This window comes from Gadus chalcogrammus, unplaced genomic scaffold (assembly GCF_026213295.1).
Source record: "Gadus chalcogrammus isolate NIFS_2021 unplaced genomic scaffold, NIFS_Gcha_1.0 GACHA075, whole genome shotgun sequence".
NCBI classification, from domain to species: domain Eukaryota; kingdom Metazoa; phylum Chordata; class Actinopteri; order Gadiformes; family Gadidae; genus Gadus; species Gadus chalcogrammus.
Genome location: NW_026613510.1, coordinates 2,501 through 22,369, shown reverse-complemented (window position 1 = coordinate 22,369; position 19,869 = coordinate 2,501). Strand labels below are relative to the sequence as shown.

The 19,869-nt window shown below is 45.6% G+C and overlaps 1 protein-coding gene across 1 annotated transcript in view; it reads right to left on the bottom strand.

The window, feature by feature from the left end:
• Positions 1 to 19,869, bottom strand: part of LOC130378403 (NLR family CARD domain-containing protein 3-like) — a 220,460-nt gene that overhangs the window by 200,111 nt on the left and 480 nt on the right. The window contains exons 2-4 of the mRNA XM_056585169.1: positions 19,194 to 19,310; positions 12,092 to 12,158; positions 11,682 to 11,904 (exon numbers count right to left, since the gene is read on the bottom strand). Of these exons, the coding sequence (XP_056441144.1) occupies positions 11,682 to 11,904; positions 12,092 to 12,158; positions 19,194 to 19,310 (407 nt within the window). The remainder of the gene's footprint in view (positions 1 to 11,681; positions 11,905 to 12,091; positions 12,159 to 19,193; positions 19,311 to 19,869) is intronic.

Sequence of the window (19,869 nt, the reverse complement as noted above, 5' to 3'; positions counted from 1 at the left end):
AATGATGTTGTTGAAGATATGCATGCAGAAGTTCCAAATCCACACACGCTGCTGACTAACATCCCTCCAGATGCTAAATACTTTACAGTAATTGACTTATGTGGAGCATTTTTCAGTGTGCCGCTTGCGGAGGAAAGCAGATATCTATTTGCATTCACGTATAAAGGTAAACAATACACATACACAAGGATGCCACAAGGATTCAAACATTCCCCACATTTGTTTAATCTAGTGCTGAAAAATGATTTGGAGGAATTAGAATTGCATGGAACTCTGATACAGTATGTGGATGATCTTCTGATATGTTCCCCCACAATGGAACAATGTCACGAAGACTCCATGTCTGTATTAAGAAAATTGGAAAAAGGCGGACACAAGGTGTCAGAGAAGAAATTACAATATTGTCAAACAGAGGTTGAATACCTAGGCAGGTTGGTAGCACATCAAACTAAAACCATAGCTCCTAGTCAGCTAGAAGGGATTGGTAAAGCACCCAAACCAGAAACAGTCAGACACATGATGACCTTTTTGGGGATGACAGGGTTTAGTTCAGATTGGATAGAGAACTATGCTTTAAAAACTGCGTCATTGCGAGACATCATGAAGGAGGCGGGAACAACTAACCTACAAGCCCGGTTAACATGGAATATAGATGCATCAGCGGCATTCGAAAGCATAAAACGTGAAATGCAAGGGGCAAGCACATTGGCAATTCCAGATTACACCAAGCCGTTCCTGTTGTATGTAGCGAATAGGAGTCAGGGCTATGCATCAGCAGTGTTAATGCAGGACTTGTGTGTTGGTAGGCGGAGTCAACCAATAGCATACTACAGCACAAAGTTGGATGCGGTAGCACAGGGCTACCCACCGTGTTACCAAGGATTGGCTGCGGTACAATATGCCTATGACAAGGCCTCGTCCATCACAATGGGGTATCCGGTGACGATTCGGACACATCACAAAATCACAGAGTTGATTGAGAAAGGAAAGTTTGTGTTAACGGACGCTAGGTTGTTGGATTATTTGGCATTACTAACATTTCCAGATGTAACAATAGAAAAATGTTTCACGGTAAATCCAGCAGACAGAATTCCACATGATTTTGAAGGGACACCACATGACTGTGTGGCTGATTCTCTCACTTTTACTAAACTAAGGCCCGATCTATTGTCTGAGCCCATGGTTGGGGCAGAAGAGGATTTCTTTGTGGATGGATCATGTTTCAGAGATCATTTGGGTAACCATGCAGGTTTTGCAGTGGTTAGACAGAATCCGGACCACACATTCGCTGTTGTTCGTAGTTCACAGTGCGCACAGCCATGCTCGGCACAGTTGGCTGAGTTGAAGGCTCTTACAGCGGCCTGTCAAGAGGGTGCAGGTAGATCGGTGAACATCTACACAGACTCTGCATATGCGCACGGCGTATGTCATTTGTTCGGGGCAGTGTGGAAAATGAGGGGGTTTAAGAAAACTGATGGATCCCCCATATTGCATTGTAATCAGATTGTGGAATTGATGTCGGCGTTGTTGCTGCCAAAACAAGTGGCGATCATCAAATGTCGAGCGCACAGAAAGGGCTTTGATAATATCACGAAAGGTAATAACGCTGCAGATGAGGCTGCAAAAGTAGCTTCGGACAGCTGCAGGGCAATCCAGTCAGTATTATCCATGCCTGAGGCCGCGCCTACTGAGGACGACATTGTCCGCATGCAGGAGAAAGCTGGTGTCTATGAGCAGAACATGTGGCTGAAAAGAGGTGCTATACGCTCCCCCGCAGGGTTATGGAGAACTCATGACGGGATGATGTTGGCGCCTACGGCACTGTTGGGGTTACTCATCACTAATGCGCACGGTTTTGACCATTGCGCAAGGGGGGAGGTTTTGAGGAGAATTAGAAAACAAGGTTTTTCTTCACCATACTTGCAAACAATGATTGATTACCAGCTAAATGAGTGTGGAGTATGTGCAAAAAACAATGTAAGAAAAACAATCACTACTCCATTGGGGCACATTCCTACACCTGAAGGACCATTTAGACATTTGGTCATGGACTATGTTGACATGATTAAAAGTATAGGTGGTAAAAGGTACATGTTAGTTATCATAGACAGGTTTAGCAGATGGGTAGAAGCAGTCCCATCAAAAGACCAAAGTGCAGCTACAGTGATTACATTTCTAACTAGAGAAGTCATGCCAAGGTTTGGAATTCCATCAGAAATAAGTTCAGACAATGGAGCTGCTTTTATTCAGAAAACACTAAAACAAGTAATCCAGCATTTGCATGTCAAACAAAGATTAGGCTGCGTCTACCATCCTCAATCACAAGGTATGGTGGAAAGAGTTAATGGGACGCTCAAAACAAAAATTAACAAAATTTGTGCAAGTACTAACTTGAATTGGATTGATGCACTACCGCTGGCACTAATGAGTTATCGCATGCAAGCTAACAGAACGACGCATCTAACCCCGCATGAAATGCTTACAGGACGACCCATGCCGTCCCCTAACATTCGGGGGCCCCATAAAGGACCCCCGTTAGAACAATTGGAAACTGAATTAAGACGCTATATGGGACAACTAACTGGCATACACAGGCTTGTTTTGCAACAGGAGAAAAGCAGAGTTCCAGAGTTGGAGGAGGAACCACCAAGGGGGGTGGAGCCGGGTGACCACGTGTACATCAGAGTCTTCAGGAGGAAGTGGAACGAGCCTAGACGAGAAGGACCATACAAAGTCACCAGCGCAACACCAACAGCCATCCAAGTGGAAGGAAGTGCCACGTGGTATCATCTCAACCACTGCACAAAAGCTGCTCAACCCAAAGCCAGAGACGATCGTGAGGAGGAGGAGCCAGATGCAGACACACGTGGGGCTGACCAGCTGCCCCAGGACCAGATCCAGTCGAGCCAAGAGATACAGCAGCATGATGATGCTGAAAACGGGGAGCCTGTTTCTGATCCTTTACGGGTTGTGCCAGATTTCGCTGGCACAAGCACAGACCCCGAGGAAGGATGAAACCACGGGGACAACACAAACCTGGAAGGGCCAGGAATTAGGGGGTGATAGGCCTACTGAAGAAAGCCAGAGAGGAACACAGGATAATCCGGCCCAAAATCATTCAGGACAAGTTGACAACAAAGGGAAAACAGTCTTGTATGCTCACATACCACCGCAAGACCAAGTCAATGACTTTGTGTTTACTGTTATGTCGGATGACGAACACCTTTGTGCATTAACCATCCGCCAGAATTATGAACATTCACATAGGAGAGATAAGTGTAAATTACATATCCAATTTGATTCAATGAAATGGTGTCTAATAGTAACGTCAGGAAGAACATGGGACTACAACGGAAATTATCAATTGAACGTGAGAGAATTCATATTTTTTAAATCAATGTCAGACAGAACGTTTAATTTTACTTTAGAAGCAGAAGATCCTTGTGTAATCAAAAATCAACCGGGAAAGGTAGTTGAGATTGATCAAAGCAATCCACAAAAATCTTCAGATAATGACAAAGTAAATATAACCACTGCCACCGATAAAGTAGATCGACCTCCGGTTAGAGATAATGGGATAAATTCGTTGGTAACCACTAAGAGTTTAAATTCGACTTTAGATGCAAGTAAGACTAATGAAACTTCTATTAGAGAGGATACAACAATATTAGCAATCACTAATGTAACTTCTATTGGAGAGGCAACCACTAACGTAACTCCAATTAGAGAAATAACAACAGTCATGGGTGATCTAATAATAAAACTAACAACGAATGGTACAGCAGCGACTGCTCAGGGTGAAATAATACAGACAACAGTACTATCAAAAGTAGAGGTGACCACAATGGTAATGTCTAAAGAGAATAATATAGAAACACTGGCAACTGCAATATCAATGGCAAATTCAGAAACTATGGCGACAAGTATCTTTACATCGACGTCAATGTCTCTTGAAGAGACTCTTGTAGAACAGACAACTATTCAGGAGGGTAAAAAAACTAGAAGCATTGGTCGCCGCTCGACAGCGACCCTGAAACCATATAAACCTGATCCCAGTGGGCGCATCAGGGTCAGAACCTCTGACCAGTTGTTCCGACAAGCTAAAGCAAATAGGTGGTATAAGTGGGTCGAATTCACGGGAAAACAAATAGAGGCGGACAGCTGTTATTTGTGTAGCAAAAATCGTCAGGATGCAATGTATGTCGTAAATACTAAATATGATTTTGAATTTTGCTTAAAAGAACGGACACAGCAGGAGTATGATATAGAGGTCAATTTAAATAGAACACGAACAGAGGGTATTTCATACCAGAAAAAGTACGTTATATGTTCGATGAAATGTTTTCTGCTGTTAGGATCAAGTCAACATAACAAATATCTTGAAGATAAATATGATGGAAAGCCATGGAACGTAATCATGAAAAGATGCCGAGAATTTGACATAACCCTATCACAAGAAATAGGCGAAGTAACACGACCAAAACAAACCAATTTTCAAATTGAAGAAGGATTAGAATGTTTTCAAAATGACGAAGGAAACAAAAATGCCAGCGATGTAGGTAGTATACCAGAGGAACAATGTAGCATAATTTGGAATGTCACACTATTCGATATAAACGGGAAGCGATTGGTATATCAACCACCTGCGATTAAAAATGTTCAGCTTTTACCAGGCTCTCAGCAGAAGTCTAGAGAGAACTACATGTCAATACTGTGGAGTGATGGAGCATTCGTGAGCCAGGACAGAGTGGTGGCAGATCAGTTTTGGCTTTGCGGAAATAACATTCTTCGTCCTATACTTGCTAAAATGTGGAGAGGACGATGCGCAAAAGTCCAAGTGGTTACGGAGATTGCAATACTACCATCAATAGAAGATGTTGTCGATACTTACAAACAAATAACCTAAACAGGCGGAAGAGAGCATACGAGGTAGACGAGAACATACAAATTGATAAAATAGGACAACCCAGGGGAATACCCGATAAATTTAAGGCACGAAGTGAAGTAGCAGCGGGATTTGAGGCACTACTGCCAGCAATCGGAATTGCTAAAAATGCGGAATGGATCAATTATATATTTTACAACCAACAGAGGTTCATTAACTACACAGATGATGCATTATCTGCATTGGGCGAGCAGCTGACAGCCACAAGCGCTGTGGCTTGGCAGAACAGACAGGCTTTAGATTGGCTTCTAGCAGAAAGGGGGGGAGTTTGTGATCTTATTGGTGAAATGTGTTGTACCTTCATTCCAAATAATACTGCCCCAGATGGATCATTTACACTTGCAATGAACAATTTAAAACGTTTAAGAAAAGAGTTAAAGGAAAACGCAGGCCATGATCAGGGAATGTTTGGATGGCTTGAAACAAAGTTTGGTATGTGGGGAATGATGTTCGCAAAGATAGGGGTAGTGCTCCTTATAGTACTAACAGTGATGGGTCTGATCTTCTGCTGCTGCATTCCCATAGTCAGATCCGTAATAGCATCCAGGCTTTCTAAAGAGATGGCCCTCATGGTGACTGGCATAGAGGAATCGGGGGAGTGGGAGAGGATGCTCTATGGAGAGATAGATTGGAGTGACACTAGAAAGGAGACCGGAATGTGAGAATCAGACATTAGAAGGAGGTCCTATTTTCTTAACTGGTGACCTCTTCTTGGGCACCACTACCATTTCAGACAGTGTGAACAGATGGACATTGGACTAATGGGTTCCAGGGCATGGTGGCTGTGAACAGGAGCAACTGCGGTGCCCTAACCCCCATGTTATATAGTATACCAGTACATGATGATAAATCAGAGCTATCCAAATCCATGCAATCTTGTTAACAATTTTAATTTCTAATTTATATTATTTACTTATTTTTTGAAATGTCATTTTTTGAGTTTCATATTTTTATGTTGTATATTCTGAAATGCTAATTTTCAATGCATGCTGAAAATACTGTGTTATGTGTGAATTCTAGTTAGACATGTTAGACATTTGATAGATCTTTTTTGCCTTAAATCAGGTTGAGACTCCTGAACATGTTTAAAGGTTTTTTAACGATGATCAAATGTAGTGCAAAATATGACCCAAACGACTGTTATGTTTTTGTTGTGACCTTAGTAGTCACAAAGGGGGGATGTGTGGTAGAAATTAGTGAGTATACTCTATGATAAACCATGATTAGTAATAGGTTTTATATTTTAAATAGTGGAAAGCATTGTGTTTGCAGAATCTGGACTCAGAACAGATGGTGCACAGGAATGTATAGGGAACTGGGGGGAAGCTAAGTTGGTCCAAGCCCTTTCAGCCTTGGGTCAAGCTAAAGTTGACCTCAGCCTTTTTAGCCTTGGGTCATCTTGGCTAATGAGGTTGATCCATGCAGACCACTGGACTGGGCAGTTGATAACATGCTGTGACGAAGATTGACGGGCGGAAACCCCATTGTGACTCCATTGTGACTCCATTGTAAACAAAGAAATTCCTATACGTGTATAAGTGAGGCTGCAGCCCGATGTGGGGCCAGTGACTTTGCAAACCCACTCAGGCTGTTGTCGTTGTTGTTCTGCTGCACGATAAAGTCTTTTGTCAATTCTTGCTCCGGACCCCTCGTTTTCATTTTACTCTCTCTCTCTCTCGAATTAGTCTAAGTGTTTTATATCTCGGTTAATCTTCAATAATACGCGTCTCTATGTTCACTTTGTATGGGATCTTGTCGCCCCTTCGCGTTTGGTGTGAACGCACAATGCGATTCTTCCTCGGCGGCGACATGTTTGCTGCGTTCTGAACCAAATCAAAGCAGCGTGTGTGTGACGTCACGACGCATTTGCCGCGACCGGAACCGATAAGCGGAATCGTTAAGCAGGCTTGCTAACGATTCCAAGGAATCGGTTGACTCGGAACCGGTTCTGAACAAGAACCGGTTCTCGATTCCCATCCCTAGACACCACCCAAATATAAACCAGGAGACACCACCCAAACATACAGTCACCAGGAGACACCACCCAAACATACAGTCACCAGGAGACACCACCCAAACATACAGTCACTAGGGACACCACCCAAACATACAGTCACTAGGAGACACCACCAAAACATACAGTCAATAGGAGACACCACCCAAACATACAGTCACTAGGGGACACCACCCAAACATACAGTCAGTAGGAGACACCACCCAAACATACAGTCACTAGGAGAAACCACCCAAACATACAGTCACTAGGGGACACCACCCAAACATACAGTCACTAGGGGACAACACCCAAACATACAGTCACTAGGGGACACCACCCAAACATACAGTCACTAGGGGACACCACCCAAACATACAGTCACTAGGAGCACCATCCAAACATACAGTCACTAGGAGACACCACCCAAACATACAGTCACTAGGGGACACCACCCAAACATACAGTCACTAGGAGCACCATCCAAACATACAGTCACTAGGAGACACCACCCAAACATACAGTCACTAGGAGACACCACCCAAACATACAGTCACCAGGAGACACCACCCAAAAATACAGTCACTAGGGGACACCACCCAAACATACTTCAGAACCAGGAGGTGATATCAGAGGCCATTCTGAGAAAACATTCGTTTTTCCAAGTAATCACTTTCTTTTTTATATTCTTTGGACTCCCTTAATAATGTTTTTTATCAGACTGGTTTATAAAGTGTTGTTCTTTGTCTCCATAAAGAGAGAAGTGCCTCCAAGTGACTGTGGTTTGGGTTTAACGCTTAACTTTGAATTCCTGAACGAGACTTCCTGTTCTCCCCCACAAGCTAGCGCAGTGGTTCTGCTTTCCTAGATGAGGATGATGCATACACACACAACCACACACACACACAACCGCAACCACAAACACACACACACACACACACACACACACACACACACACACACACACACACACACACACACACACACACACATACGTAAAAACAGAGACGGAGAGAGAGAGAGAGAGAGAGAGAGAGAGAGAGAGAGAGAGAGAGAGAGAGAGAGAGAGAGAGAGAGAAAGAGAGAGGGAGGGAGGGAGGGAGGGAGGGAGGGAGAGGCACAGGGACAGAGCGACAAGCGAGAGAGCGCAGTTCTACCCAGAGACCATCTCTCCACTGCTGATTGATCAACTCATTACTGGAGCCCCCCCCCCCCTCCTCCCCTGCTAGAATTGCTGGGAGAGAGGAGAACGAGATCTCGCTGCAGAGGACAGCAAAATACTAAACCATGTACTTTTGTGTGTGTGTGTGTGTGTGTGTGTGTGTGTGTGTGTGTGTGTGTGTGTGTGTGTGTGTGTGTGTGTGTGTGTGTGTGTGTGTGTGTGTGTGTGTGTGTGTTGTGGGATCCCGTTTCCACGTGGGTCAGATTCCCGGAATAAATCACTTAGTCTCGGACTGATGAAGCCGCACTCGGCATTTAATGTGTAACAAAGCAGAATAACTCATGCACACGACTATAGGGTCTCCGTGAGCCTCTAAATGGCGCGCTGGTTCGGCTGTCCTCTCCAGGTCGCTGTCGCTCGTCAGCGACCTGGAGTATATATAGTATATATATACTATATATACTATATATACTATATGAGTATATATATGATGATGTCATCTATGTAGGCCGCCGCGTAGTCCTGGTGGGGCCTCAGGATCTGGTCCATCATGCGTTGGAAGGTGGCCGGCGCTCCATGTACTCCAAAGGGGAGGACGGTGTACTGGTAGAGCCCCCCTGGAGTTGTGAACGCCGTTTTCTCCCAGGCCGCCCGGGTCAACGGTACCTGCCAATATCCCTTGATAAGGTCAAAGGTCGAAAGATACCGGGCTGGACCCAGGCGTTCGATCAACTCGTCCACCCGGGGCATGGGGTAGGGTCGAACTCGGACGCCTCATTCAGCCTCCGGAAGTCGTTGCAGAACCGGTAAGATCCATCTGGCTTTGGTACGAGGACCACCGGGCTGGACCAGGCACTGCGCGACTCTTCTATGACCTGGAGCTGTAGCATCCGGCGGACTTCGGCCTGGATGGCCTCTCTCCGGGCCTCCGGGATCCTGTAGGGTGGAACTCTCACCTTCACTCCCGGCGCCGTCCGAATGTCATGATGGCCGACCGTGGTCCTCCCCGGAAGTTCGGAAAACACATCCCGGTGCTGCATGACAAGGTCGTCCAAGTCTCGCTTTTGGGCTGGGCTGAGGTCCTCGCCCACCGGAACCTCCGGGATCTCTTGTCGGGCCGCCAGCGCCAGGGGGGCAGGGTCAGGGGGTTCCCTTCCCCCTCGCCACTGTTTCAAGATGTTAATGTGATAGACCTGGGTGGGCTTCCGCCTCCCCGGTTGTCTAACCCGGTAGTTTACTTCTCCCACCCGTTCAACCACCTCATAACGTCCCTGCCACTTGACCAGGAATTTGCACTCTGCCGTGGGGACCAGGACCAGGACCAGCTCCCCAGGATGGAGGGTTCGCAGCTGGGCTCCCCGGTTGTAGACCCTCGCTTGGACCTGCTGGGCTTGCCGGAGGTGTTCTCGGACGATGGGCCACACTCGGGCCATGCGGTCCCTCACCTGCTCTACGTGGTCCAGGGTGGTGCGGTGGGGTGACGGCTGGCTCTCCCATGCTTTCCTGGGCTTCATTGTAGCCCCCGGAAGTGTACAGATGTTAGCGCTGTGTCCGAGTGGCCCACCCCCGACAGCCGCAAGAAGGTTCAGCAGTTCCTCGGGTTTGCTAACTTTTACAGGCGGTTTGTCAGAGGCTACAGCGCGATAGCAGCTCCTCTCCATGCTCTCACGTCTCCACAGGTGCAGTTCCGGTGGTGCCCCGATGCCGAGAAGGCGTTCAGCACACTCAAGAGTCGGTTCACCTCCGCCCCCAACCTCACCTTGCCAGATCCCAAGCGCCAGTTCGTGGTGGAGGTGGATGCTTCCAATGAGGGCATCGGGGCCGTGCTGTTGCAACGCTCCGACCGGGATGGTAAGGTGCACCCCTCCGCCTTCCTGTCGAGGCGGCTGTCCAAGGCAGAGTGCAACTACGATGTCAGCAACCGGGAATTGCTGGCTGTTAAACTCACCCTGGAGGAATGGAGGCACTGGCTAGAGGGGGCAGACCATCCGTTCGTTGTCTGGACAGACCACAAGAACCTTGAGTATATTAGAAAAGCTAAGCGCCTCAACTCTCGTCAGGCCAGGTGGGCGCTGTTTTTTAATTGCTTCTCCTTTTCTGTTTCACACAGGCCGGGGTCGCGGAACGTCAAACCGGATGTCTTGTCTCGACTAATCAACCCCGAGCCTGAGACCAAAGAACCAGAAACCATCCTCCCACTAACCCGTGTGGTTGGAGCGGTTACTCAGCCTATAGAAACTGAGGTAAAGCGAGCGAATGGTGGTGCTCCGGCACCTAGTGGGTGCTCCGCTAACCGTCTGTTTGTCCCCATCGAGCTGCGCCCACAGGTGATCCACTGGGCTCACACCTCGCGGCTTTCATGGCACCCGGGAGTCAAGAGAACGGTGTTCGTCATCTCCCGGCGGTTCTGGTGGCCACCCATGGAGGTGGAGGTCAGGGAGTACATAGAGGCATGTGCGGTCTGCGCCAGAAACAAGACTTCTTCCGGGGCTCATATGGGGCTCTTACAACCGCTTCCCATCCCCTCCAGACCGTGGTCCAACATCTCACTCGACTTTGTCACTGGACTCCCGGCTTCTCAAGGCACCACCACCGTTCTCACGGTGGTGGATAGGTTCTCCAAGATGGTCAGATTTATTGCTCTGCCCAAACTGCCGTCTGCCAAAGACGGCAGAAGTCATGATAGACCAGGTCTTCAAGTCATCAGTGCCACGGCCAGCCTGACCTCAGGCTACCATCGGAGGCCAACGGCCAGACCGAACGCCTTAACCAACAAATGGAAACCGGTATCTTCCTTTTACAGTACAGTTTCAGCTTACTTACTTGGTAAATTGTCATGTTTTACTTAGTAGCGTTGCAGAACGTACATGGTACAAGTTCCAGTTTACTGCATGGACTGGAATGTATCTATTACAAATTATATGGTTATAATGTGGTAACACCATGGAACCAAACGGCTTCGTACCCAGTATTTAGATGATGTACCATGACACTAGAGGAAAACTGTTCCTGCAGAGGTTTTTACCAGGTAAGTTATTCCATAGTTTCTAAGGTAAGTCTAATAAACCCTTTCTACATGGGTTTAGCTATTAATAATAACTATGTTAGTAAAAGTAATTTATTGGAAAGGACTATGTTAATTTCTAGATGGTAGATCATTAAAATTGTGCTGTTACCAACATAAACCTTGGATAACTACAATTGTAACTTGAATTGATAGGTGTTTCTAAGAATTGGTTGCCTAAATTCCTAGGAAGTACACAATAACATCTGAGTTATTACCAACCTAAAACAGTTACAACTACACAGTACTTGTGTTGATGGGTAATAGTGGAGGTTTTACTTCGTACTTCAGCTGCAATTCCTCTGTATTTACCTTATTTTTACCAGTGGTAATTACCAAGTAATACACTATGATTTACCATATATTTACAGGGTAAATACCTAGAAATTAGGTGACTGTAAAAGGAAGGGTTACCCAATAAAAATATGTCATGTAGTCCAAACAAAACAAATAATAATCTTCTACTGCTCTTCAAAATGTGTATTTCATCTCTGTTTTCAAGATAAGAGTCTCTTACCGCTCAACAGTTTGTCGGCCAGTCCCTTCTGGTTCATATCCATCAGGCAGAGCTTTGTGATGTCCACCACTCCCTCTATGGCGCGCCTCCTCTGCTCCTCCTTCTTACCATCCACCTCCTCCCCTTCCTCCCTCTCTGAGCATTGTGGGTAATCTGAGAAGAGATCCCTCCAGAGCTTCTTCAGCTCCTTGTCTAGAAAAGCATGTGCGTTCTCCTCAGCCCTCTGGAACAGAACAAACATCAAGGATAATTTAACTCGAAACTTACTGAGGACGCATCAGAAGCATCTGTCCTGCATTCACGTCCCGCTGGTCTAAAGAGGGAAGCTTTGAGACTAATAGCCCCACAAGAGGTGCTTTCTAATGTTCATGGAGTGTTTAAGTCATACGTCTTGTTTGACATTTACACACCTTGATCAGCTCAGTTTGACGCTGCTGTACAGACTGAGCTCTGGTAACCTTTGACCTCTCCTGGTGTCTGTGGAGAACACACACACACACACACACACACACACACACACACACACACACACACACACACACACACACACACACACACACACACACGCACACACACACACACACACACACAGGATCCATTATATTTATCAATACAGAGATATCCTTTGTTGGCCAATTGCTCTGTCGGTTAGCATTGCGCTAGCTGTGCTGCACTTTAAAACCGTACTCCTTAAAACGGAGGTTTTGGAGTTTAACACGCAGCTGTACACGAAGTTGAATGTGAGTGCTTTGTAACGACTCACACAGGATCAGCTGATTCCTAGTTAAAGTCGGGTTAAACTGCTTGGAAACCGGAAGTACTCTGATTTCTAGTATACCCCAGCAGATGCAGTCTTGACTTAATGGTTTAGGGGTGAGAACGGTTACAAAAAATTGTAAACGGTTACACAACCCCCTTTTTTTTTTTTTCGTGTGTACGGTTAACCGTTTTTTTTTTATTATATATTTTTTTAAGTGGACCGCAGTCGCGCTATACGACCAATGGAGGGTAGAGTTTAGATCGGGCCCAGAAAATCAAGCCCGACCCGGCCCGAGCCCGTGCACGTTCTGTCTGAGCCCGGCCCGACACATTAACTGTAATTATGAGCCCGAGCCCGGTTTCATACATGTGTAACTTTGTACACATTTGTTACTTAGGCCTACTCTGCTAAATATATATGTAGGCTAAGGGATAATGTATAGAACGCCGGTCATTATCGGGAAAATAAGCACAGAGAGGGCGAACAGGACACCGACACACAGCGGAGGTGTCTTGCTTCGCCCTGAAGGGGCTTATTTTCGATAATGACCGGCGACGTTCTATAGGCTACATTATTCTGCTTATTACACGGCTACTTGCCAAAACGAAAGAATAACTTCACATGGTGTGTCTTTTTACAATTTATAATTCGTTACCAGCATTCGTAGTGTTGATCAGCAGAGAAGTAGTCCGCCGAACGTCTTTGGTTGCTTAGCAACCAAGGACGCTGGGGTTGACAAGTTACCCCAGCGTCCTGGGGTAACTTGTAAGTGAACGGAGCCTTCCACGCCATTGAGAAGACCCGTGTAGCCTAATGCCCGGTGTTCAGTTACCCAACATTTATCGTGTGCATTTATTAGCTCCTTAATGTTGTCCAAGTGGAACATTTGTAGCTTTATTAATCGCTAAATAAATAGTATGTGTTATTTTGGATTTAATTTTATTTATTTAGTTTTTCGGTTTTCGTTTACTGATTTTTCCTAAAAGGTTATGATTTACTAACTGGTTACACGTGTACACGGTCACACCCCTGGTGGATGCATTTGGTTGTCATGGTGGCGGCGCCGGTTAAGGCGAGCGAGCGACGGACTCCTCAACAACATAGCAGTATTTTACTTATTTTAGTGTTTTTATGCGTGATTTTACCCTGTAGAGTTGCGGGCTATAATACATATGACGAGAGACACTGTTGAGCATAAGAGATTCGGGAATTATTCACGTTCAACAAGAGTTTTTCTACTGGGAACCCCAGCTGGCAAACGTAAACAAATACCTAACAACGGCCCTACTACCGGGTCGGAGACGCCGGAGACGTGGGCGACGGGCTGGCCTGCTCGTCCGACTCAGACGGCGAGAAGGCAAAACACCTCTCCCCAGCATTCTGCTAGCCAACGTGCAATTCATAGACAACAAACTGGACGAGCTGAGAGCAAGGATTACCTTCCAACAGGAAACAAGGGACTGCCATATCATCTGTCTAACAGAGACGTGGCTGGGTGAACATATCGCGGACTACGAAATCTCTCCCACGGGCTTCTCTGTACATCGTGCGGACAGGTCAAGAGAACTTTCGGGGAAAAGCAATGGCGGAGGTGTATGCTTCATGGTGAACAAAGCCTGGTGTAAACCGGTAAGTGTTCACTCACTCAAGTCATTCTGCTCCCCGGACCTCGAATACCTAGTCCTGCTCTGCCGCCCACACTGGCTTCCGAGAGACTTTACTGCCCTCATATGCAAAGCAGTTTATGTTCCACCACAAGCTGACACAAATGTTGCACTCAAGGAACTGTACGGAACCTTCAGCAAAATAGAAAACAGACACCCAGAGGCCGCTCTAATAGTGGTTGGAGACTTTTACCGAGCATCGCTGAAGAAAGTTTTGCCAAAATTCTATCAACACATAACTGTAAACACGAGAGGCGGAAGATGCTTGGATCACGCCTACACTCAATTCAGCAATGCATACAAACCCCTCCTCCGCCCCCCGTTCGTCAAATCAGACCACTCTTCCATTCTCCTTGTGCCCGCCTACAAGCACAGGCTGAAAACGTCTCCACCAATAACGCGCACAAGTCGATGCTGGTCTGACGAATCAGACGCTATCCTCCAGGACTGCTTTGATTCCATGACTGAGTTCGAGGAGAACAGTGGTGACGTCAACGAGATCGCGGAAGTAGGGCTGGGTCTCATTGGAAAGGTGATAGAAGAAGTAGTGCCCACAAAAACAGTCCCTGTATATCCAAAGAGGAAACCATGGATTCATTTTGATGTTAATACAGCACTTACTACTAGGAAAGCAGCATTCAAAACCGGAGATACAACTGAAATTAAAACTGCACGGTATAACCTAAGAAAAGTGATCAAAGCAGCAAAGAGGGATTATGGCAAGAAAATAGAGGCACAGCTGAGCAGCATTGACCCACGCAGAATGTGGAAGGGACTACACACAATCACTGACTTCAAAGAGACCTCTAGCTGCACAGCTGATACTTCTGTCTCTTTACCTGACGAGCTGAACAGTTTCTACGCCCGCTTTGAAGTGAGCCACACCAGTCTCCTAGAGAGAACCTACTCAGAGGACGCAGATGATACAGCCAGCGCTCTTGTCATCACAGAAGAGGATGTATGTGTGGTGTTCAAAAGAGAGCAAAATGTACCTTTTGCTCTCACCCCCATAGTGAGCAAATCAAGGTGCTGATATGTAGAATGCTGCCACCAGCCCTGGACCCCCACCAATTTGCCTGTCGGAAGAACAGATCGACAGATGACGCCATTGCCACAGGTGGTGAAGATGGGTTCTAAGATCTCCGCCCCTCTGACCATCAGCACAGGAGCCCCCCAGGGCTGTGTCCTAAGCCCTCATCTCTACTCCCTATACACCCACGACTGCGTGGCTACACACGGCTCCAATGCAGTGATCAAGTTTGCCGATGACACGACAGTGATGGGCTTGATCACTGATGGTGATGAGACGGCCTATAGGAGCGAGGTCGACTGTCTGGCTCAGTACAGCCTGGACAACAACCTCATTCTCAACACCGACAAAACCAAGGAGCTCGTAGTGGACTTCAGAAGGAAGAGACAGATTCAACATCCCATCTCCATCAATGGGTCTGCTGTGGAGAGGGTAGACAGCATTAAGTTCCTGGGGGTCCACATCAGGTGGTGAAAAAAGCACAGCGGCGCCTATTTCACCTTAGGCGGCTGAAAAAGTTCGGCCTCCTGGGGGCCTTCTTCAGAGGCAAAACGGAGAGCATATTGACTAGATGCATCACTGCCTGGTACGGGAACTGCACTGCCAAAAGCCGCAAAATTCTGCAAAGGGTAGTGCGGACAGCTGAGAGGATCAGCGGATGTGAGCTTCCCTCCATCCAGGAAACCTACAAGGCCCGGTGTGTCAGGAAGGCCCTCCGAATCATTGGGGACCCCAGCCACCCCAAACAGAAACTGTTTGAGCTACTGCCGTCAGGGAGGTGGTACCAAAGCCTAAGGGCCAAAACCCAGAGGATGACAAACAGTTTTTTCCCACTAGCAGTCAGACTCCTGGAAAAACACAATACCCCCCAACCATCCACACGCACACCACAACAACAGACTGGTTTTTAAACATCTATTGTAGTTGCACAGCATTTGTCTACTGCACAATAACCCTACCTGTGGCTGCTATCACTACCACTTGAACACCCTACACTTCACACTTTATTACACCTCATTACTTTTTAGTATTATTGATGCTGCTGCTAACCATACTTAACCATACTTAACCATACATTGTATGTGAATGTTGAGGAACCAAGCCTAAGATTTTTAGTCTTGTGTACTGTACAATAAGATGTAATAAAAGTGATTCTGATTCAGATTTTGTGCTATAATTACCAACAAAAACTTAATGGGAATGTAAAGTGAACTTTAATATACAATAAAACGCAAATAATGTTGAATTATATTATGAAATAGTCCAGGCTACTTTTTGTGGAAATCTGAGTCTGGGATCTGAATATTCCCTCACCTACGTCAATCAATCAATCAATTACTTGTCATTTTTTTAATCTTGGTGTGTATGCAAACGTGATTAATTAATTAATTGTAGACAAATTAATATGCCAGTAATTAGGGTAATTTCACGCCTGTAAATTCTCTGAGAAAGAGATGAGCATGTCGCGGATATAGAACTACAACGAGGAGTAAAAGTTATATTTTCTGCACTGCATTTGAGGTGTTGTGGACACGGTGGAAAATCCAAGGAAAGACACCACCACCACGCTCCGAAGAAAGACTGTTTGGGATAATCTCGCAAACACATTCAACAGTAGATTTCCCAGCAGAAGACTGAGCAGCCCGGCACATTTAAAAAAATCTATGGAAGCGCTTGAAAGTGGAAGCGCGCAAAGCTATTGCTGAGCAGACGCACGACCAAGACCTGGGCCCGTGAGCTGTGAAATATCACAGATTATTCCAAATATACTAAGTGCAATAGAGTGTGTACACGACAATGATAGTGTTCATCAGGTACACCAATCAGGTAAATTGTGATCATTTCTTATTTGGTGTGTGGATGCGCAGGCTAGGTTACTGATGTGGCAGATATTGTAGCCTTTATTGTACTGAAGGCCTATCAGGTGTAATAAGTGTAAACGTATCATACATTATTATTAATACTAATAATAATAATTCATGAAACTAATTCTGTGTGTGTTTGTCGGTTATGACGGAGCCTTGTTTCATCCTGTTAACTGCTTTAGTCTCCTCTAAAACCACGTCAGTTTCGAGATTAGACTAACACGCACAAAATACGCCCTAGTGTCTGATGTGAATTTCTCTGAAAACACAGCAATTGAGATCAAGGTAAAACGCAGCTGCAGGTTAAACCACCGGTACATATGACACAGCAATGGAGTTTAAGACGTCACGTCACTACTTGCGTCACCGGCCAGTTTAAAACCATATTTTAAACATCTCTGATCATATTTTACACATTTAAATATTTTTTTGAAACATATTTTTTTAAACGCGTTTTTAAACACATTTCTTAACGCATTTTAACATCTTTAATTAAGCATGTTTTTGCTTAACGTTTTTGAGTATATGAGTATACGTAATGTTCTAAATCGTTCCCTATCACGAATATAGTGCACTATATAGGGTGCACGCCATTTTGTAGTGGTGTTCGAATTCTCAGTGGTAATTTTCCCGCACTATAAAGTGGACTTAAAATACCTAAAATTTGAGTGAGCATACGATGTTCCCTACATGTTACTCCTGTATACCACAATGTAATGCGGTTTGCCCAGTTTGTTTGTTTACATGATATGGGCGCATCTGTCTGCGTCGCACAAATACCCGGCGCATTTCCTGACGCAAATGACATTTAGAAATGTTCAGCGTAGTGTCCGAATTCTCATTTGTCACTATACAGTGCACCATATCATAATCACTATATAGGGAATAGTAAGTGAGTGAATAGGGAACGATTTCGAACACAGCGCGTCTTCGTCTTTGTGTTTTTTCTGTTACTTTTTCAGGTTTATTTTTTTCTCACGTCACGCCCCCCCCTGAAGAATTCTGGCAACCCCCAGGGGAGGATCGCCTCACAGTTTGAAAACCACTGGCCTACGATTGCCTTTGCATTGTTTCTTGTTGGTGGGCGTGCCCTTAACCTGTGTCCGCATCCCAGTTTGATTGACATGATTGACCGGTTCGGTCGCGGCTTGGCACGAAGGAACGTTCCTTTGCGTTGTCTCGTAGATCGCACCATCTTTCAACGTCTTTGTTAAATGCGACTGCATCACCTTCTCTCCAATGATGGTCAGCAACTTACGGATTTCACCGTCTCTCCAGTTAGAACTGCTCATGTTGATATCGCTGCGTTATTGTCCCTGTTTTAGAGGCAACACCTCTACCTAAGCCCCCCGCACCCCCTCTTGTGCAGCAGAGCTTTTAATGGCATTTACAGAAAAAAGAAACCGCCAGTGGGTAGGGTCGGTGGGTGTAAAGACGTCTCTTGGTACTGACCAAAGAAGAGCGCTTTGGAATCTCCATTATGCACCATACCTGGCTGTGCTTTTGCACATCACTCTATTTTTCCGACATAGTTTAGTTATGCCTGCATAACATGAGGCCGACTATTCCAGAAATGTGTTTCATTGTTTACGTTTTCAACAATATTTTGATATCATTAGCAACAGACTGAGCTTGGCTCATTATAATAAAGAAGATGCATTCAATTGTAGCCTAGGCTACTACGAGATAATAACTAATACTATAGCCTACCGCGATCTCCTGGTCACCACGAAGATAACAGCCCTTTAACGCAAATCGGATCAAGCATTAATATCAACAAAGATCTGCATTGCAAAAAATAAAGTATTTCAGATATATGTATATTTTTTTAACAAAAGTTTTTGGTGGGCCTGTTGAACAGAGGATGGTCCGTCAGGCCCACCGATAACGCCGTGCCTGCCGCTCCCTGATGACAGCCCTCAATGCTGTCTCCGCACACAGCTATTTGATAAATGGCAGATTATAAAACACGCATTTCAAAATCGAGTCTGACTGTCAATAACAGTGGGGGACAACGTCTCAATTTGCAGGGGCATGTACAAATTAATGGAAATGCGGGACTGTCCCGCACAAAGTGGGACATCTGGTTCCCCCCCCCCCCCCCTACACACACAGAGACTTGTAAACATCAGTATCAGTAGAGTCTGATAACAACAAACCGGTCTGTTTTCATCGTCTGTTTGAAACTCCTACCTCTCCTCTCTGGAGGGGCGTCCATCTTTAAACCTAACAGGATGACCCCTAGACCAGTCACTCTTCATGGAGGCACAGCTTGGTCCAGGAGAGTCTGCTCTCTCCTGCTTCTCTGGGCTTCGACACAATACATACACTGCTTTTACTCACACTGCAGTTTTTATGCTGACAAGATCATTCTTCTTACAAGGCAGGTTTTAGGTGTGAGAGCATTTCACTTGTTTCCAGCATTTTTATCCGTAATTATCTTGATAAGATATACTGTAACTCGTTACTGAGATGTTATTACTGGCTCTGAGTAACCTCATGCTTGAAACTACAGTTACAGAATTATAAATCTGTATGATCAACACTGACGTACCAAACTGCTTTGTCAAAATCAGTCTTATTTTAAGTATGTCATCTTTTCCATCTTATGTTAAGAACAGACAATGACCAAATGGAAGTCACTGTTTTACTGTCAATCTTAACCACAGAATGGCAGTCATGCAGACAAAACACAGTAGAGAACAAAGCCAGAACCCTGTTCATATCGGGGAACTGAAGCCTTAATGCTCAGGTCGGCTTCTTTTCTCAGTTCCATGTCAACCACATCACTAACACAGCCTTACCCCTCCTCTCATTCACACCATGTCAACCACATCACTAAAACAGCCTTATCCCTCCTCTCATTCAC